The sequence below is a fragment of the Fringilla coelebs genome (genome assembly GCF_963513975.1).
Source record: "Fringilla coelebs genome assembly, chromosome: 2".
In the NCBI taxonomy this organism is placed as follows: domain Eukaryota; kingdom Metazoa; phylum Chordata; class Aves; order Passeriformes; family Fringillidae; genus Fringilla; species Fringilla coelebs.
Window position 1 is genome coordinate 24,430,811 of NC_140029.1, and position 22,848 is coordinate 24,453,658.

Sequence of the window (22,848 nt, forward strand, 5' to 3'; positions counted from 1 at the left end):
TCAGATGTTTTTAACTCCTTTACTTCCGTCTCAGCATTAAATTATCTTTTGTGAAGAACCTCAGTAGAGAACAATTCCTTTTCACAGAAAATGTCAAGATTGTGACATTTTTATTTGTTTTAGGCTGAAATGAAAATCAAGCTTTCCAAAATTCTGTGCAGAAGTAAATATTCTTTCATGTCCAGGCTTTCAAAAATGTTTGTAAAGTACTGAAACGGTCTGCATCAAAGATAGCAAAAATGCTTCTTACTCAAGTAAAGTAAAATGCTTCTTACTGAAAATGTTAGGAAATAAATGTGTTGACCTTTTTTTAGACCTAGATTCGTTCAATGGTAGTCATTTCAAGGGCTGGTATTTAGGGGAATGACTGTGTTGTAAACAAACCAAGCTATTTCCATACTCCTTGGCTCAGGTATCCCAGAGCTGTGCAAACTCCAGCCCCTCAGGGATGACCCAAAATTACTGGCAGGACTCATGCAGCTCATCATGAAACTCTGCAGCTCTATAAACCTGAATATATGGATTATGTTCTAGTTCCAGCATTGGAGTTTTGTGGGGCTGGGTGGAGAAGCAAGAGAAGACAATTTAAAAGAGACTGATAAAAAGACTTGATCGTAAATGTGAGGGTACCCTGACCCTCATGCTCTCTCCACACTGCTCCACTCTGGTGTGAGAGAGTAGTCAAGTGCTTTGGAGTGGAGTACTGGAGGTAGGAGTTGCATTTAAAGCAGTTAGGGACATCTGCCTTCCTCCTGCCAGCACTAGAGAATGGGAAATTACAGAAGCCTTAAATTCAGGGCTCTTTTGGTTTGAGCTTTCATTCTCTTTTAAAATTAAAGGCATGAAAATTAGTTTTTTTCACACCTTTGTGTGGTGAAAATTTTAAAACAAACAAAAAAACCCCATTAAATTAGGCCTGAAGTTTTAAATTTAACTATTTCTCTTAGCTCTTTACTTAGAGGTTGGTTGCAGAACAATCTTGACATAATAGTAGCATTTAGTGACAGTTTTTAGCCACTGATTATCTGTATTTGTGCACAGTATGGATGTTTATCACACTGCATCTGCAATAGCCATAAGTTCTTGCCTTGAGGTTAATGACAGTGTCATTGACCATCACTCTAACCTTTCAAAATAAACTTAAAAACAAACTAAACAGATATCTAAATTCATTTTTTGTCTTAGAAGCTCACTTGGAAAGCAAAATATGAATGTTGTCTGGGAAGTTTTGCAGGACAGTTGTCCCTATTTGGTGGGCAGGATTACACAGGTGAACCAAAAATGTTCCTTGGATTGCTCCTCGGGATCTGCTTAAGCAATTTATCTGCTCAGTCCAGTGCAGCAACTTATGCCAAGACTTCTGGTTGGAGTCACTGCCAGAGCTGGTGTGAGATATCCTGAAAAATATCTGTAGAAGCATTCTGGGAGCAGTAAATAGACCTGATGTGATGCTTCTGGGAGTATCAAACCCCTATCTGTTTTTTATTTGTTTGTTTGTTTTTGGTTTTAGAGGTTTATTTTTGCAATATTTGAAACTGTGTTTGAGGGGAGGAAGGTTGAGACAGTGTCTCATCACATAGTTTCTTTCAACAGCAGCTAAAGCCCAGCAGTAAAGGCTGTTTTGTAACTGAGATACCACACAGAAACTTAACAGACTCATATGTTCAACAAGAACTGCTGTATCCGCACAAACTTGAAGAAAACAGTTTAAAACACGGAAGCTGTGTTTCTCAGCAAGTTGCCTCCTCCTTTTCCAGCACACCAGCAGTTTTTAAACATGCAGTTGCAAAAAGTAGACTCTTTGGTCAGCCAATCAACACACCTAGCAGTAAATAAAACTATTAACAGAGTAAAATCAACTACTTCTTTTCCATATTAGACTTGAAAAGGTGGGGAACATGGGGACATGGAGGGAACAAATGTTTCTTCTAAGGCAGGATGTTGTCCCAAGCAGTGAGACAAGGACTGCCCTCCTTCCTGCCCTCTGTGGTTTGTCATGGACCTCAGAATGCCTTCAGAGATCACTTCCTAGAGAAGATGTGATAAATTAAATCCCCAGTCTCTGAAACATGTGCACTGACTGGAGTCCAGCTCACTTGCTGCACTGAAAAGATGTGCCAAGTTCTTGCTCAGACACTATCAGGCAGGAGAGATGGCAGCCTGTCTAGAAATTCTTCATCCTTTACCACTGTTTGAGAAGGCTGTTTTCTTCACTTCAGAATGGTATTCTTAGTCTCATGCTGGGGGAAAAAAAAACTAATTCAAACAAGCCAGAGTCCTTCATACAGGCAAAAAAGGTATCTATGTTATCCCTCCCACACCAGCTCAGAGTTTACCTGATCTGGGGATGTCCCTGGCATTGCTTCTAGGAAAGAGGGGAAGGTTTGTAGCTTGTAATGCTTGACACTGAAATAAATGTGAAATGAGAGCACTGTCTTTCTACCAGCACAAATCCATCAGAGAAGAAACCAGAAGAAATCTTCTTGTTCTTGTTCTGTACTTTCCAGAGCTGTGATTTACAAAATTATAATTGAGCTGATGGCTCTTAAGGGCTGAACCAGACCTAGGAGTTCCTGCAGCTGCTTCTGCAATCTCCTTCTTACTACCAGCCTTATCCTCTGAAAATTGGCTGATTGGTATCACACTAACACAAAATTCTTCAGAGGAGCTCTTCCCTCAAGCAGAGTGAGTTTTATCACTTGATATTCTCCATGGCCTGAGTCTCCTCTCTTTGCTTTCCAGTGTTTACACAAAGCTTCCACAAATGCAGCTTCCCTGACAAAATAAGTGGCCTGTTTCTGTATTTACCTGCTCCTTCAAAGAGTGTGGCTTCTGGAGTAGCTTCTAACACCATCTGATAGCTCCACTTACACAGCTTAGAGAGAAAGGATGCTGGAAGTGACAGTATGAATTCACTGCTGCCATCCTAGGAGCATCACTGGTGGGGGGAGAATCCTAGACAATTGCTGCTGTAAGGGTAGGCTTTGTGAGGTGAAATAAACCAGTGAATAATTATTGCCTCTGATGGCAATGGCAGCCAGCAGCACAGCTAAAAGGGTGAGACAGGCAGCACATGCTAATAGGCTGGGGGAATCCTGTCTTGGCAGTTTTCAGGCTGCTCCATTTCTTTCAGCAAATAAGATGCAGCTGTTTGCCTCCAGCTCTCAGCAGACAAAGTAAACAGTCATGTACAGAGGGTCACGGTGTGACTTCGTACGAGTAAACTGAATTACTCTGAAGCAATATGCATTTATCCAGCAAAAGGACACCCAAGACAACCTGTGCTGAGGGCAACTAGCAAATGCCACAGCCAAAGAATGTCTCAGCTGTAAGTCAGAGCAAAACAGAAAACAAGTGTAATTGAAAAGGTACAAGAAAACATGGGGTAAACATTTGAGCCAAAATAAAATGGCCTGTTCTTATTTAAACTTCTTCTCCCTTTCCTTCATCAAATAATATCTACAAATTTTCTGAAATCACCCTATTTTTTTTTCCCCTCACTTCACAACATCCACTTGTCACAGTAAATGTAAAAAAATATCCAGGGTCAGCCATTAGGATTCAGTGTATTCCTAACCTTCCCAAGAAAGAGTGAGAACACACGTTAGAAATCCCTTCTGTCTGCAAAGTCTTGACTTTCAGATGCTGGTTAATAGGATCCATCAGTTCTCTCTTATTAACGTGCTTAATGACAAGCTGCTTGATGTGAAATTTGCATTTTGCTGGATACCAGCTGTAGGTTTTAAGGAAATTGAGCTGTTTAGCTTTTACATTCCATGGTAGCACAGGTACAAAAAAGCTTCTCCTCCTGTACTGCATGAATTTATCTGCCAGAATTTATGCATTTTCCTGTTTTCACAGCTGCTGATACAGAATGTATAACTGTGGATCTTGATACCTAAAACTGTATATTGATAATTAGTTACAGAAGTTCATGTTTTTCATGAATGAGGAAATAACGTTTGATTTTATACTGAGACCATTTCAGCTTTAGGACTGAGAGATGTTCTGCCTAGCATGTGACATCGAATTTCCTCTGCTGGAAACTCATCATTAGCTCTCTGTTTGATTAAGGAAAAGAAATCTGTGCCTTGGAAGAATGGTCATGTCAAATCTTACTGAGAGGAATGCATGGCTTCATTTATACCAGAGCAGAACAGGGAGAATCTGCTCTCCCTGTACAGTCACGAGGAAACCTTTAAATGTGGCCTCACGAGAAGCTGTGCAACAGTTCAGTGCTCCACCAGCCCCATAGGATCTTGAGGCAGTTTTTTTCCTTTTTTTTTTTTTTCTGAGATAGATTAATGCTGGTCACTGATTTTTGATCGTGGTAACTAGTGCTGTCAAAGTGAAGGGCTGTTTCTGTTTTACTGAGTGAGCCAATGCCAGGGAATGTCCTTGGAATGGCACCTCACTCCTGTGCACAGCCAAAGTGCAGAGCAATCCTCAGCCTTTCTTGGGATCTGACAGGCTGGCTCCCTTACAGACAGATCTGGGAGTGGTTCAGCTCCAGGTACTATTCCCAGTAGATGATTTGGATTCCTCTCTGCTGTGGAGAGCAAGGAAAGTGTAGTAGTACTGATATGGGTCTCTCACCATTTGCCTCTGGGCCAGAGAACAGTTGTGGTCACATTTGAATAACCAGGATAGACAAAGCAGGCAATGCTGCACAAAGTATCCAAGGTAAGCATGAATGGGATCCAAAACCTGCTGAAAGCAGTGGAGTCTTCTGTTGTTATTGATGAGCTTTCAGTTAGACTGTAAATGAGCACTAAGTGTTAAAAGGAGAAGTATTTGAAAAAGAACATTTGGGGACGAATGTATCCATATACAGTATGGCTATACCTACATTTAAAGAAAGGAGAGCAAAACAAGGGATTTGACAGAAAAGTAAAATACAGCCCTCTCAAGTGAGTTGCTGCTGGGCCTTTAATAGCATACTGGTTTTCATATCTTGCTGTACAATGAGTCTATGATGATTCCACTAAATTCTGATATTAGTCATTGATTTATATTTTGTCTTTAGAATTTATATGTATATTATTTCCTCAGAAAACTAATAGTTCTAAAAATATTTCAGTTTTGTGCTTTAATCTGTCATATGAATAGAGCTAATACTGGCTCATTTTCTAATTTGGTGATAAAGCATTAGTTCAGCCTAAATACTACTTATGAAATAACTGTGATGCTGAGGATCATACATTTTATGTTTAAGAAGAAAAGGTTTTATAATGGGATATTTGGAAGTATAGTTCAAGTAAGAGTTTAAGTCAATCTTTCAACAAAAAAGTTCTAGCATATAGACTTTGAGTATATTGGTTTCTTTTAAAAGTGAGATACTGATTAAAAATGGGGTGTGGGGGAAAGCAAATACATTAATTTCCATCACTGCCATACTCTGAAATTTTTTTCACAAAATAAGTGCAATTCTGTCCATCCTGTGCCTTATGACTTTATCTTGAGTTTTAAACTCAGTCTCTTCCAAGAATGCTAATAACGAGCAACTGTGGGTTTCATGAGCTGCCTCTTTTGCATACTGTCCCTCTTGCACTTTTCAAGTAATGCTGATGTAATTAATTGTGGATGTAACTAATTGTCCAGCCCTGGGAGCTGGACAGGAGTGACAGTGAGCCTTGGCAGCAGAGACAGCCAACTGCATCCAGGGCTATCTCAGTCATTCCTCCACCCAGCCCTCCTTGTTAGCCCATATCCAGGTGCTGTGGCCAGTTTGTGCCTCCCACTGCATAAAGATGCTGATAACCTGGAGCAAGTTCACTCCAGCAACCACAGAATCACGGAATTGTTAGGGTTGGAATTGACCTTTGGAGATCAGCCAGCCCAATCCCATGACAAAGCAGGGTCACCTACAACAGGTTAGCCAGGTGCCTGTCCATGTGGGTTTTGAATGTCTGCAGAGATGGAGACTCTGCAAGTGCCCTGGGCAGCCTGTTCAGTGCTCTGCCATTCTCAGTGTAAAGAAGTTCTTCCTCAGAAGGTGGAAGGTGAAATTTCTTGTGTTTTAGTTTGTGGCTACTGCTCCTTGTCCTGTCACTGAGCACCACCAAAAAGATCCTGGCACCATCCTCTTGGCATCTGCTGTTGAGATATTTATATGGATTGATGAGATCCCCTCTCAGTCTTCTCTCCCCTAGACTAAACAGGCCCAGCTCCTGCAGTCTGTCCTCATAAGAGAAATGCTCCAAACCCCTCATCATCTTTGTGACCCTGCACTGAACCCTCTCCAGCAGCTTGTCTGTATTTTATTGAGGAGCCCAGAACTGGACACAGTGCATGTTCAGGGCTGGAGCCTGCTCCTGTGGGCAGAGGCTGGGCGGGGGGAGCTGGTCCAGTGTGGGTCAGAGCTGATTTCAGGGGCTCTCTTCTGATGTCTGGTTGAAGTTTGCTGATGTACACAGTTAAACTTGTTCTATAGGCTCACAGGAATCTCCTCCAATGAGAAGCTGAAGATGCCTATATATAGGAAATATATCGGCCTGTATTTCCTATATATGCCTATATATAACCCAGATTATTTTGAAATAAAATATAGGGTCCTTTTCCACCCCCAAGATCAGCTAAATAAGGCACTAGGAAATATATTTTCTCTATATAGTTTTCTGTTCAGAAACTAAAGGGGTGCATTTCTTAGAATGATTGACTATAGCAAATGGGATAACAAATTTCTGTCTGGATAGCTGTCCCCAAAGATATGCTGCATATATTCCACTACTTATTTCTGCCAATTTAGTATGATATTCTAGCTTCATAGTAGCTATCCACAGTTCTTTGTAGTATTTCATTTTACAGATACAAAGAAGAAAAGATTTTTTTTTCCTAAGAGCCCTTTGTGAATGCCCCGAAAAGCTATCAATGTACCTGTGAAACAAAAGGCTTCTGCAAACACCAGTGCAAGAAAAATTCTTTCTACTTGTTCATTCTCAAATGAATTACACATGTCAGGCAAATTAATAAATCTTTCAAATATCAAGAAAAATAAGGATCCCAGCCACTTCCCCAAGAAGCTTTATGTAAAAAGTGGCACAATAATTATGTAGGTGGATTATGATCTATAGGCAAGTGCACTGACTAGTAACATCTGAAAGTGACATTTCCTTTTCAGACAAATTTAAAATGAGCTGCAAAGATGCATTTTGCAGTCAACTTGCTCGTACAAAAGCTAAATCAGGCATGCTCTTATAATTGTACCGTATGCATTTTCCATCTCAGACTTTCCATCTCAGCCTCTCCCAAGTCAGTTATTGTGGGTAGAGCTGGCCTAATTTTTGCAATACAAAGCACATTTGCCTGAAGATCCATTTTATGAAATGTTTTATTGTATGTTTCAGTGTCACAGAAACAATCCAATCAGATCTGACAAAATATAATGATCAAGGAATGAGGGCAAGGGAGGAAGGGACAAAAATCAAACAAACATAGAAATATTTTATCTGACAGTTTGAAAATGAACTTTTTGACTTTTCAAGACAGATTTTTTTTAGACAAGGAAATATTAAGAACAATTCAGTGTTGCATAACTAAAAGCTAAACAAAAATAGGAAAGACTTTTTCAATTAAATTAAATATTTTGAGTTTACCAGAATGGATTTATAGTTTCCACTTCATTAATTAAGTTTTTAAATGTTGGGGCTTTCCAAATCAGATGGATTTTTTTTTTAAATTTCAGTCATAAAAATGAAAAATTGACAGACAGTCAACATTAGGCTGTAAAATCTTCAGGTTAAGCATCTATTACCTGGTGAAAAAATTGCTTTTCCTTCCCCTTGAAAAAATTTTCATGTTGGAAGTATGGATGAATGCTCAAATGTTGTTTTTAATAGCTAGTCTTTTGACCTGTATTGGTTCTTGCTGTCATTATGACAACCAAAATCAAGGAGTAATTCTCTCAGAGTTGTCATAGAAGGAACATTTTTATTTTAGAGTGTTACAGAAGAACCCTTGCACCAGGGTCAGCCATAACACATCAACCCTGGAGCTAAGGCCAGGCCTCAGAGGGAGCAGAAATTGTTAGGAAGACTGAAATGGGGAAAGCACCGAATTCAGCTTTGTCTTTTATGCATCACACCTGACTATGGCAAGGAAAGAATATGTAGATATGTTCAACACACAGAAAAAAACCCCAAAAAATGCAAAAGAAAAACATACAAACAAACAGAAAACCCACCAACCAACCAAAAACAAAATAAAAGCAAACAAATAAACAAAAAAATAGAAAAGAGAGATAAATCCTTAAGAAAACGCATAACCTTGTAACCTTGCCGGTGCAGCATTCATCAGCCCTGTCACCTGGAGTGGGGATAGCCAGGGATGCAGGTGCTGCAGTGGGACCCTGCTGCTGCCCCCACCCAGCTCTGAAGGTGCCCTGGCCCCTGAGCTCCAGTGGGGAGTCCCACCTGGGCACAGCCCGTGACTCGAGCCTGTTTCTCGTGGAGCACTGGGCTGACAGAGCCAGGCAGGCTCAGAGGCAGCTCCAGGCACTTTGCCGTGGGCTGTTCTGATTTTCCTGGACGTGCAGTCAGTCAGAGGGAGAAGAAGATAAGGGCTTTGTTTTGCCCTTCTCTTTGAACAAATGCTAAAAAGCTTTGGAACTCCTACAGGATAAGACCTCCTCTTGATGTCTTGAAGAAATTTAACTAAAAGGCTCTGACTTGAAAAGCTGGCACTTTATAGAAAATGACAACTGATGGCTGGAGAGCCCTGAGGCTGGTAAACAATGGCCACGGGGAGGATCTGCTGGGAGGAATATTGCTACTATGGTTTAATCTCAAAAGCCAGTTTGTTTCTTGTGGTAGGTGGTAAAAGAAAAGGATAAGATCACATTATATCTGTTTCTAGTATCATTTAGTGCAATGATGAAAGGCATTGCAATGATGACAGTGCTATGCAAGCTCAAGTGAAATGGAATCTTAAAATGGAAACAATACAAACGCCTGGTGAGTGATATTTGTGTGGGAAGTAACAATACAAATGAAATTTTGTAATGCCTTTCACTCCCCTAAACTTTAAAAAGCTTCAAGTGGAGCAGTAACAAAAAAATAAATTAAAAAAAAAAAAAAAGCCAAACCTTCAAAAATCACTGATTTAAACCTTTCACTTTTATCACAGGACTTGTGAATATACTGATTAATTTAATGAAGTAACTTGGTCTCTCTGTGTTAGTTTAGTTTTCATTTAATTACATGTGAAACGCACTAGTTAAAAGGAAGCTGAAGTTAAAAGACATTCATTTTTTTCTGTTTCTGTCAGGTGCTGAAACTAATCTGAACTTGAGGAGCAGGGAAGATCCAAATACATCAGATCCTGGATCGGAAACACAGGACAAAAATGCAAATAATCATGGAACTCAGTCATCTAATCCATTGTCCAGTTCTGTGACTGCTGAAAATGGAAATTCAGTATCAAATGGTAAGCAGTTTTTAATCCCAAAATTCTCCTAACATAAAATTGCTGAAGTGTTTCCTTGAATGAGCTCTGTAAGATGTAGTCGGGCTGGAATCTTCTGAGTTGTGAAATATCTCTTTCTGGAACTGGCTTAACTTCGTATGTGTGAACTGATAAGCCCCTCTCCAATAAAAGCTGAATGTGAAGAACATAAAACAGCCTCTGTTGAGGAATTTGTGATTCCTTCAGCTCCAAGTCTATAAGCAGCCTAAGGTATGGAGGACTGAGATTTGAGACTCTGATCCTATAATCAATACAAATGGGACAGAAAATAGGAAATTGGGATATCCCTTTGCTGTAGGTGCCTTACTAGTGAATGAAATTCTGGTTATTATTGCAACACAAAGTGGTACAAGAGCAGTGACAGAATATGTCTCAAGGTTCTAAAAGCATAATTCCTAAGGAAATAACTCTTCTCTAAGTTCAGATTTTTAATAGAAGTTGCTTTTTCATTTTGTGTAATGAATATAATTGCTCTTATTTTTTACTTTATTTTTGACATAAGGAGTAGCACCTTTCTACATCTCTGTGCTATAAAACAGTGACTTCACCACAATCTTCCACACTTAGCAGAATTCTTAGTCTGAAAGAAAGAGCTTTTTGCCAAATACACAAAATAATCAGACAGCCTGAAATAACCTTTCACATTGCAATGCTGAAAGTTGTGATCCTATATCACCCAAAACAGTGCCACATATATTTGCAGCAATAATGTTTAGAAAACTTAATTTTGCAAAAAAAAAAGAAAAAAAAGCCAAATTCAACTTACTTTTGGTAACTTGAGAGTAGTTGCAGGAAAGCCCAATCCAGATGTGTAGTTTGTACTCCAGACTGCACCCCTGATTAACTTGGGTTCTTGTAATTTTGCCTTTGGCCCTGCTAAACTGATGCTGCCAACCTTGGACTGAATTAAACAAGGTCTTACTCAATGCACGACTGGGATATCCTAATATTTACTTAGGTGTACGTAAAGGAAAGCTCTTAGGATGTAATCAACAATTCCATTTGTCTTTCCAAGCTCTACCAAGCCTCTGCTTGCCATGTGTGTGACAGCATGCTTTTGCTGTACATGGAAACTTTACTTATTTGATAAGGCCAATTATCAAAGTGCCTTTTACAGAAATAAACAGAAAATCATTGATAACCTGATTCTTAGCTCAAGGCTGTCCTGAGCGGTACATTCTAAAGTGTTTGAACATAGTACAAAATCAATTTATTTTTCAGAACTTGCTGTTTGGCCTAGACAGTATTTTTGTTCATTTGTGGTGGTCTAGAATTATGAAAATATTTTACATTTTACCTTTTATTTGAATTAAATGAATAGTACCTACTTTTAAAAGGTACTTCGCGTTAAAGTTTTGTCATTTTTTTACTACTTTATTTGAGATGGATCCAGCCTGAATCCATGTAAATAAATTTTTAGTCCAGGAAATTATTTGAAAAGGGGGATTGTTTTGCATTCACAAAAACTGAGATCTATTAGAGGTAAATTTATTTCAAGCATTTCATTCAACCAAAAAACATGATCTTACAAAAAGAGAATTTTTACCTGGAGTACAGAGAATTTAATGCAGAAAAGAATGCAATAGTGGTACCTGACATATAATTTACAAGACTAGCAGTACACCAGAGACCTTGGATGTCACACCTTTCCCCTGTACATACCTAATATATAATTTCCCAGCTTCAAGAAGTGATAATCCCACCTCAAAACAGCCCATAATTCCAATTACTGAGAGGCCAGGGTCAGATTCCCTTTGCACCAAGGCATAAAGAACTGAAATGCTGGACTCTCTCAGATTTGACCTGGTTCAAACGAGGTCCTGAGCTTCAAATAAGGGATTCTTCACTGCCTGTGTGTCCAGAGGAAGTCCAGATAATGTAGAAAAAGATCCATATTTATGAATACTTTACATGAGCTTCATTCATGTGAAGAAGAACAAAGAAAATTTAAAAACTGTTGTCCCTAATTACAAAGTTATGGGAAGGGACTGTTATAAGGAGGAAATTAAAAGGAGGATAGAGGGGCTTTAAGGAGTTTTAAGCTTTGTGTTAATTCTCATTTTACTGCTCTGATTTTGATTGGTAATAAATAAATGCAGTTCATTTCCCCATGCTGAGTCTGTTTTTCCCATGACAGCAACCGGTGAGTGATCTGTCTTTATCTCGACCCAGAAGCCTTTGTTATATTTTCTCCCCTCTGTCCAGCTGAGAAGGGGAGTGATGGAGCTGCTTGGGTGGGCACTTGGCATCCATCCAGGGTCAACCCACCACAAGCACAGCATTATGAGAGCTGCTATGGGAAAAATGATCTCCAGCTCTGCTGGCCCAGTACACAAACCTACCATGGTGTCTATGATCCTGGTCTGTGAGGTGCTTAATATGTCCATTGTGGGCTCCCTTTGTTTCTGCTTCTGCCTTTGCTTGCCCCCATCCCACCTTTAAATAACATTCACATAGCACCCTGTAGTGCTCTGAGTATGGTATTCCCACTGCTGCAGCAGCAATGGGGAAGCACAAGCTGTGAGCCTCAGTACAGGATCACTTTGCAGAGGTGTTTGTTTCTCTGGACTACAGAAGGAGATTACCTGGCTCTTTTACAGCCAGGTGGATGACTGGTTTTTAAACATTTTGGACAGCTAATTCCCACATCGAGAGTGCACTATAATTACAAGACTTAGAAAAAACATGTTTTATACTGAGGGGATGAAGTTTTGAATCCTAATACTGACTTCCTGTGTGACAAAGAGATATAATTTGAAAGCAAAATGCTGCAGGCGTGGTTTTTGTTCCCTTTGCATTGCTTCTGCCATGAAAACAAGCCAGGGGAAGAGGATCCAGGGATTTCTGCATTGCAGGAGGAAACCCTGGCCAGTGTATAGGTAAAGTGTTTCTTGCAGGCTTTTTAGTCACAATTGCTCCTTCTTGCCAACCTGCATGCATACCTATTATACTATCCCTACATAGTAAAAAAGACTTTTTATTTCAGTAAGCATGGAAATAATAAATATTCAGGAAATATATGATTTGGGGTTTTTTAAAATTTCTTTTTTAGTAAAGCATATCAAGGTCTTTTGAACCTCATTTTGAAATCAACCAGTGCATAAATCTCAGATTATAATTTAGTATTCTTCTGCTTTAGGATTACCAGAGGAAAATGACTTTTCCAGACTGTCTGCCAGCACTACAGCAGGCTCATCGGTTCAAAGGCACAGGGAGAGCCACACTAGTCAGGTAAATACTTCATCAATGGCCTGCTAAACTGCTAAAAGAGAAAAAGATCATAGTAGGCACATGTTGAAAACTTTCTTTTGATTCAAATTTGGGTATTGGCATTGAAAAATGCAGACTTCTTTAACAGGTTTGTATTGAGGTAAAAACAATAATGAATTTGCTACCAATTTTTTTTTGCTGGAAGAATAATCATGCTGCAAGGTTTTTATAGTGAGTTCCAAGTTTATGAAACATATTGTTGCTGGTTGTGAGGATGCTATTTTCCAGGCAGAAAATACGTATTTTAACCCTGAGAAGACAAAGATGTTATCTCTCTCAAGATACTGATTCATTCATACCAGAAATACTTGCATGAACCTGGTAGAATTAAATGCATAATTATATCATACCTTTTTATTTAAAAGCAATGAAGACTTTAAAAATGCTCTTCACAATTTCTGAACGAATACCAATAAGTAATAAAAATCAAAATATCTGTCAGTTAAAACATCAGTAGGTACTAAGGTAATGTGAAGCTTGCATTGGTTTTCTTAACATTTCAAATGAGCAAAAGTAGTTTTAAAATTGCAACACAGAATTAATTCTGACGTGCATTAAATGAACAAAAAGGGATAAACTTTTTCATAAGGTTTTTTTTTTTAAATTCTTTCTTCAACATTTTGTACCTAATGTGAACCCCTTTACTTTCTAAGTAGCCAATTCTGGCATGGGGGCTCTCAAAAATTTTATTATTATATTACTTCACTTAAACATCATTTGTGTATTCTCCTGTTGGCATTATGTCTTCAGTGCACTTTTCTAAAGGGGTAGTCCCAAGCCATTTTTTTTATTTGAGATCATTGTAACAAGTCTACAGTAAAGCTAAATATTGCCAAATGGGAAACAAGTTGGAGCAAAGAGGACTTTTCTCAACAGAAACCTCTTATTAACCAATTTTACCATTTCCAAACTATTTTACCAGAAGGTAAGAGACAGCAGTGGGGGACAGCTGACATTTAATAACAACAAAACACTGGCCCTAGCCAAGTTAAACGAATGTTTGGCCTCTGGCTCCAGCAGGAGCAAGATTCAACCTTCAACATCATACTTGGTGTTAATGTAGCTCTGAAAAGCATTAAGTTTCAACTGCATAAATATGTGAGCAAACTAGTACAAAAGCCTTCATTTTTTGTTTTTCTGCCTTACTGTCAGAAGCACATAACTACAGGGCCTATTCTGAGCTGAAAGATTGTGCCAAGACAGCACTCAGCACTACTCTAACTCCTTGAGTAAAGCCAGCTAGAGCTTCCTGGAACATGGATGGGAGCAAATCCATCTTGCACACCACACCTCACCATACCTCTCAGAGTCTCAAAAATGGACTTTGACCCTATTATGAAAAAAACACTTTCTTCTGTCTCCAGAGGAGTATCCTGGATGAGGGTGTTTCCAATTATCTCTGTTACATTTCTATTACATCAACCAAGTACTTATTACCTATGAGAGTGGCCAAAGAGAACTTTCTGGCAAATGAAAAGTCCAAGTCTGACACTGCTTCAGTTACAAACCTCACACAGTGAGAAGCTTTTGTCCTGATGTACCTCACACCTCTGTTGCTAATGAGCTTACCTGGGTCAAGAGGATCCTGTTTAAATTACTACATCAGGACAGTACAAAAAGTTAAATGAACTGTATGTAGGGGAGCCTCTTCTTCAATTCTTTGCAAATGGAAGCAACATTTAAATATTTTATTTTAGAAGCAAGTTGTTAACAATTTGCAAATTTGTGCTTTTTATTTTTCCAAAAGTACTTGCCAAAACATTAAAGCAATTTCTTTTCAGTATTTTGAAATGCCACTTTTCAGTAAATTTTCAGATGTTTTGCCAAAGTGTTTCACAAATTTTTAAAATAAATTCCATGCAATGTACTCAGAATTACATGCAGGGACAATCCTTAAATTCAAGCTCAGTAAGAACTATGACAAGCTGAGAGAAGAAACCTGTAGTTCTGTGATTTTGATACAATTCCTTTAATGAATAAACATCTTCCAAAATGGTGTTGCCAAAAGAAAAAGAGAAAAATGTTCTTCTTCCCATAAAAAGAAAAAAAAAAATCTTTAAAAAAATCTATGCTCACAGGGCTGAGAATTCTTACTGTGAAAAGCCTTCCTCAGCATTGCCAAAGCATGGCATATATTTGAAAATGACTGGGTTTAATTACCGTTGACATTTCTTAGCATGCTGCTAGAGACTCTAACAGCGTACAAGCTGATTGTAAAAATCTTTGCCAGGCTTCACTGTAGTAACCTTATCACTTAAAATAATTCTTGCACAGCTGTATGAAGTGGGACATATTTTTTTTCACAGGTCCATGATTGACTAATTGCTCTAAAGAGAAAAATTTAGTTCCTTGGATATCTTGGCAGACACTGTCACTTCAGCTAAAGGAAACTGGTTCACTAGTTTTCAGGAGCTTCCAACATTTATGAGTTTTTTAAATATCTCCCTGCTAGTTCCTTAGTGAAGTGACAGTGAGGGTTATTTCATTTCAGTTGTGTCACAGGATCTCAAGGTGAATATCCATTCCATTAAGTTGAGACATTGTGACTATGGTACCACTGTGTTGTCACATCAGGTGCTAATTACCTGCATCACTGCCTGACAGTCCTGCACACTGCAAATCTACACACTCCAGAGACAATTCTTCAGGTCAGTGTCTGTCAACGTAAAGCATTTGGATCAATCTTTTAACAAAATTTTTTGAAAGTAGTTACCAAGCATAAAACATCATCCAGATGATTATCCTAAAATAAAATCTGCTGACAGAAAAAAAAAGAAGAAAAAGGTTTACTGTTGGCCATAAATGCTAATTTTCTAGGGCAGGGATTACATAAAGGGCAATTTTTCCTGAATGAAAAAGGATAAAAATTGGAAAATTCAAATACTAACAAATTATCTCATTGGAAAGTTATGGAATAAGATTCTACTTCATTCTTTTAGAAAAAGTGGAGGAATATTAAGGTTTAATTTTTGTCTCCTTATGAATGAAAGACCACACATCTAAAGAAATAAGAGTTTTGCATGTCAAAAGAGCTACAAACTCTGGGGTTTTTTAACTACTACGTTTTTCTTCATATTGTTTTGTGGTGTGACAGCTATAGATTTCCAAGTATTTTTTATCAATACCACATAAAAACATAAAGTACCTAACATCTGATATAGCACTGTAACTTCATTCTCTGTGAAGGTGAAAGCTGAACCATGAATTTGGGGGTGAAACCAGTTATTGAGAAGTTTCATGTGCCTTAGTTTGTTCAGATAGTAGATCTTCTGGAAACTATTTGCTAGCAGAGCCACAAATTTTCTCCTCCCCAACCCAGCAACTAGCTTTCCTGTGTTTTGTGCTTTCCTTGTAAACCAAAACATTCTAGTCAAGGATATATTCAAGATTGAGAACCAAAAATCTGCAGTAGAATGGTACTGCAAAAGCAATATCCTGATCTACCCTTACAAGAAAACTTTACTATTCGCAGCAATGCCTCTAACTCAACTTGTACAGGAAGTGTTATGGTAGCCTCTTGCTCCCCAAACAGCAGAAAACTAGGAATATTCCTTTCCCAAGCTTGATTTGAAATTACAGATTTAAAATTATTTAAATAATTATTGTTTCAAATTGCTTCAGTGATTTGTCTAAACAGTTTGGCAGTTCCAAGTGTGCCTGGATCTGTCGTCTCAAATTCTTATGCCATAATTTCCTTCCAGAGGGAAAAAACCTCACCAAAATGAAAGAGATGCTGCTTCTGGTCATTTTTGCCATAAACTTGCTTAGGTAGGAAATTCTGATATGAGTAAGAGTCATTTCTATTCAGTCACACTCTAGGAAGTGATCCCCAAACCATATTGGCTATTCCACAAATGCTGAAATTGCTTAGAAGGGTCTAAAACCCAAAACCTCCTCTAAAATAAAAAAGCTAAAATACTGCTCCTGTGCTCTTTTTCTTTTACACAAAGTATTTTTCAGTTCCTTAACCAATCCAATAGGCTCTCTCCAGACTGTTTTTAGTGATTCCTCTGCTCTCAACAGCTGCTATGAGTGTCTATGTTTAAAAGGGCATAAAGACCATTGAAATATATAAATTCTTTGTAATGTCAGCAATGGCAACAAGATGAAATAGGCTCAATAAAAGCAAACCTCTACATTTGTACCTCCCACAAAAGCTAAGTGGCCCTGTCTTTTTTTCACAGATCCAGGACTGTGAGGTTTTTGGTGGATTGGGTTTGGGGTTTTTTTTCAATGATATTTTGAAGTTGTTATTACCATTCACTGTGGAGTGAGAAGTGGTGTGAGAAAGATATAGTGGAATCAAGAAAAGCCAGCCAGCTAAAAGATTCATTTTTTTCTTATGTGGGCAGCAAGAAGCAACATGGTCTGTCTGTAACAGGATGAGATGGACAACCTGAAGATAATAAACAGATGGGAGGTGAGGGACAGATTCAAGAGTAGAGTGATAATAAGCATGTGTGGGGTGGGGGGGGGAATGGGTAGTTAACCAGGCACAGATAATAAATGATTCTAAGACAAAAGTCTGGAAAAATAATAAAATAACTGAGAGAGAAGGTAAATAATGAAACTGAATAAGGGATTTGGAAAGACAAAATATATAAGAGCCAGAGAGAAGGAATCAACCTGAAGAAGTGATGAGAAAAAAAACCTAAAAGGAAGATAAGAACAGGAGGGAAAGAACCAAGAACAGAGCAGAGGGTGGTACAGTAAAAAGACAAGGACTAAGGAGGAAAAAGTAGAAAGTCTAAGTGATGTTCCAGATTTGATATTCATATCCATGCACATATCAATGTGATTTTTTATGTATGATAAAATAAAAATAATATTAATGATTGCCTACATTTACAGGGTTGCATTCTGTGCAAGTTAGGTCTTAACCATAGTCTCCTGATGATTCAGTTGTCCCAGAAGAAAGGCATAAAGTTTTCTGTTGATAGATGCAAAGCCTCTGTCCAGTTTAGCTTTGTATGGCTGGATATTTGCTTGTTTGTAATCAGAGGATGTCACATGCATTCAATCCTGTGGAAAGAACAAGAACACAAATAAACAAGCAGCTTGCCATTCTGGTAGGTTAAGTAATATCAGGCATATGACATACCCTGGTGTAGGATTTTGGTTACCCACTTCTGAAATATGTTTTATCTGCCATGTGTTCAAAGAGGTGAGATAAAAATTCATGGTTATTTTTTCACATATGGTTATATTAGAAAATCTGCAGTCTTATCTCTTCTATTTTGTTTAAAGCCCATGGTGCAGATTGGCAGATTGCAGTAATATAGGAGCCAACATCTGACAATGTTAAATTGGAAGTGTCTTTTCATATTCGTGAAGTATTATTTATTGTTTCATTACAGCTTAAGCCATAGCTCTTATTTCTTGAAATCTCATTGCTTTCAGCAGTCTCTTCCCTCAGAAAGAGCTGCATATTCATTATGGTTTCAAGGGTCTTCTTTGTTCCTACTTGATTTAATATTTGTTGCCAATCACTTCTTTTGCTGGCTGTTCAAAATTTTGAAAAAATGAATAGTCAAGAATGTGTTGCAATGTGTTGCTGTCCCCCATCTTTTGTCACACTCTAAACGCTGGGCTCTGACATTCATTGTTACTGTCCATCATGTTTGCCCATTAGCTGAAAGTAATCTTTGATCATCTTTGAAGCAAAAAGTGGCAATCAAACAGGTCTGGTGTAATAAAAAAAAACTAACACCTTTGTAAACATGTAACATCCAAGAGAAGACATAGAATACACTTATCATTGATCTGAATCAGTATGTGCCCCTGCATTGTGTTTTGTTCATTGCTTTGACAGTAGCACAAAGAATATTCTTTGTAATGTCACACTCAGCAATGAAAATCAGGTTCTATAACACATTGTGGCTTTATTTTTAGAAGACTTACAGTCAAAAGTATGTGCCTTATAGATTAAATGGTATGAGGTAATGCATTGTGTAAAATCACCAGTGAATACACTGTCTTGTCTTTATGTTGAAGAGCTCCTGGAGGGCTGATGCCCCTCTGCTAAGCAGTAATATCCCAGACCTGACCACTGTGACCTCCACAGGTGAGAGCACAGATCCTCTTTGAACCAGTGGATGTCACAGCCAGTTCCCTACACACTCCAGGCCCTTTTCTGACTCCAGAGCTTCATCCTCACTGCATTTGCCCTGGTAAATGAGACTGTAGAAGAGAAGGAAACAAAACCTCCTGAGTATCCCCATGCCCTCCCTGAGCTCTGGTGTTTGGCTGAAGGGTGTAATTATCCCTCTTGGGCTGCCACAATGGCCAGTGGCTCACCCTAAAAGGCTGCTTCCACCACCCCACTGGCAGCACCTGTGGAGAGTGGCTGCACTTTGGGTGTGAGAGGGAATAAATTGGTTCCTCTGCCCTTCATTCTCTTCCTGTCACCCACTGCTGCGTGCAGATAGCAGAGATGTAGATCGCTAACAGACCATAAATTAAATGATGTGTTCTTCTAACATTGTTTTGACCATAAGTGCAGTGTTTTTATACAACAGAGGATGATACCCAACTACAGCAAATATAAGTTGATTGTTTTTGCAATTACTTTGAAAGCTTTGTGGCAAACATAGTCTGTGTATAGTCAAATGAAATATCTCCATTAATGTCATAAGGAGGCAGAGATCAATTAAGTAGCAACATGGCTTAGTTTGTCAGATATTTTTTGTTAGATTAGGTGCAAAGCAGTATTAGTATTGTTAGCTGAGCTGTTCCAAAAACCTCTGTGATAAATTATTGTTTTCAGAACTCAACTTGAGAAAGACAGTTTCTGTCTGAACATATTCTTTTTCTCAAGCATCAGAGGCAAATTAGGAGGATGTCTTGATGGCTTTAGAGAGCATTGCATAATTTGTTTATCTGGAGATAAATATTACCTTAGAGAAAAAAAAAATTCAATATTTATTGATGGTTGATGTTTTAGTCACTCTGGGAATGTGTCACCTTTTAGTTGACATCAGAAATCTAGACTCAGCCAAAAAAAGAAAAAAAAATTTGAAAGCTATAATATCAAAATAAAGAAAGTACACTCCTGTTTTGAATGTACAGACTTGTCCAACTCTGCTCCCAGCTGCGGTAATCAGTGTGCCTGATGTGTACTATCATATATTATTGAGCATTGCCTACCTTGTACTAATATTTTCTACCAGATTGCAAATTACAGTTGTATTCAAGATTTATGTGCTGATTTTTTTTTCACAAAGATATATTTTCTTTGATTGCTGAGATACTTCCTATCTGTATGGAAAATGGCTAACATAATTCATTGGAAATACTGTGATATAACTATTGATATATTTTAATATTATTGATTTAGCTACTTCACTAAAAGATGCAAAATTATGGAAGACAGGTCCTGTGACTAAAATCTATTATTTCAAAAAATAATAATAATTTTAAAATCCCCCCGAAGCAAACAACCACCTTCCTCCTCCTCAAATAAAGCAAAAACAAAAACCAAATAAACAAACAAACAAAACAACAACAAACAAAAGCAAACCAAACCAAACAAAAAAACCCTTTGGGAAACCACAGCAGTATGGCAGAAAATCAGACAATTTCCATCCAAAATAGAATTGCATTTAAATGATGAATGTAAAATAGCCTGCCTGTGGCACAGTTTAGGTGTGTGTAGCCCAAGATTCTCTTTCTAATAGAAACAAGAAGCCTCTGCTACCCAGGGTAAAGTTACAGATACGAGTTGTCCCTTTTGCAAGTGTGATCTCAGTTTTCAGTGGTCTGTGAGGAAGGGCTTCCGGAGGCAGAGTTCATTTAATAGATAATTATCCTCAGTTCATTTTTATTTCATTAATTCTTCTGGAAAATCCTAACAGAAAGTGAAACTAAGGCAAACAGGGGAATTAATTTTTTAGGATGAGGTTTGAGAGGCTTCCAAGTGCCATGTGATAGCAGAGGGCTGGACTGGGCAATCAAAGATAAAGATTCCTGTGTCTGCATGATCTCTGACACGAGACCATCCTGCTGCCAGCATCATTCCACAGCTGACGTTTGGAAGAAAATTGAATCTGTCCCTTGAAAAAAATATCCAAGAGATAACTGTAAATTTCTTCAGAAGAGAAAACATTTCTGCCTGAATCGTGTGGCAATGCATTCTTGTTAGTATATGTTGTTCCTTTTAAATTTCAAGTACAAAGTTACTTTTAAGATTATCCCAGATTTTTATAGGTCAGCCAAGTTGTTGCTTCCTTTGGTATGTCATCTATATAGCAATATTTCTTCTAAAGTTTATTCTTTTGATTTAATTAGAAATTTTAACTGAGAGAGAAAAAAGTATTTTCCTGTTTAGAAAAAAGCAAATGCATTGCATTTTCAGTTACGGATCTCACTAATGTTTTGCTGGCATACCTCCTCCAGAGAAAATCTAGATTTGCACCAGACAGAGTACCCATCTTCTTTGCCATTTTCTCCTTTCCAATGAACCCATTTAGCATCCATTATTTTTTGGACATTATGTAAAGTTGCTCCAACACAAAGAAAAATCAGCAGCAGTTTAAAAGAACAAATAACTAAAATCACTTTATTTTTGTATATCACATATCAAGTTATTACATTCAGTGGGTCTGCTATTGAAAAAAAAAAAAGCCTGTCCCAGCATTCACATGATAATCACATGAATCAGTTTGGATCCCAGTGTTATGTTTCTATTTGAGGATTTTAATTGGAACATTGAAACATGCAAGCTCATTTATCATAGCTGCTCTCTGCTCCGTGCTGGGGTCATTCATGATCACTGTAGGTTTTCCAATCAAACACAAATTTACATATTGATTTGATTTATGTTGAATGCTTACCTAGGCTTCTTAACACACCCTTGGCTTACTGTGTGCTTTCCCCTTATATATTTAAATTAGTATTTTATTGGTAAATACCATGTAGGCTATCAAATTTTTAATTTTTCTTGATTTAGTAGTTGGTGAAAAAGCAATCCTTTCCTGTTTTCTGTTCTTTTTTTAACATAGAAGAAAACCCGAAATATATCTGTTGGTACCTGAAGTGTTAGGATTTTTGGAGAGGTTGCAGTGTGCCTGTTCTGTAGTTTGGAAATAAAGTTGTGACATGCATGTTTGAAAAGAGTCAGTGTAGGGGCTTGTCAGATTTTTTAAAAAATTGAATAAAGCCATTAAAATGAGTTAGAAACATTTTTGTGAGAGTTGCACACAAGTTTAATCAAAATATATTGCTCTTGCTAATAATTGCATGCTGTAAGAATTATTTTCTGAATTACTGAATGAAAAGGTGTCTAATTTTGAAACAAGAGGTCCTTATCATTATTGTCTTTAAAACTGGGGATCCACAAAGGATCTAGTGGGGTCTGTGAACTGCTTTGGAGGACTGTAATAAGGTTAACTGTGAGTCACCTCATGGCTGAAATTTATTTGGCTTTCGTATTTAGGCAGCCTGCAGACTGAAAGAGATTGTAAACAGGGGTTTTGTCAAGGCAGTTTCATTTCTAAAATAATTATGATAATTTTATCATCAACAATATACATTTATAATATAATTCACTTTAGATCCTGATAAAAGTTTAGAAAGGTAAAATCTTTGCTCTCCTGGACTCAGTCTTCCCATGGATTCTGTGATGGGACCTCAATTTCATTAATGGAAGAGAAAAATTAATGATGTAATAATTAACTGTGAGCATTTACTGACAGTTACTTTAAAGCACCAACATTGATAAATCTATTGAAGAAAACAACTGACATCATTTCTCCAAGTAAGAAATATGCAAATGTCTCAGTAACACAAGTTTATATGCTTTGCAGGTGCCTTACACTGCTCTGTGGTTTTCTGTTGTGCTTATATGTCTATAAGCAGGAACCTTACTAGAACTTAAAGAAGCAACTGGTTTTAGTTGGTAGTTCTGGTAGTTTAGTAATAAAACATGAAGTACTACATTTTTTGCAAAGAAAATTATTTGTATGTTTTAAATAATACATAATTAGCGTATGTAGTTAAATACTTCATTTCTGGTGGATATTAGTAAAAACAATGTACTCACAAATGAAAAAATTACTGGAGTAGTATACACATATTTTTTAAAAGGTAAACCCTACATTTCATCAGTGAGGGAGCAAA

The 22,848-nt window shown here is 37.7% G+C and overlaps 1 protein-coding gene across 1 annotated transcript in view; it reads left to right on the top strand.

Annotated features, from left to right (window-relative positions):
- Positions 1-22,848, top strand: part of MYO16 (myosin XVI) — a gene marked incomplete at both ends in the record, with an annotated part of 272,441 nt that overhangs the window by 244,607 nt on the left and 4,986 nt on the right. Inside the window, 2 exon segments of the mRNA XM_084226992.1 lie at positions 9,265-9,423; positions 12,602-12,693. Of these exon segments, the coding sequence (XP_084083118.1) occupies positions 9,265-9,423; positions 12,602-12,693 (251 nt within the window).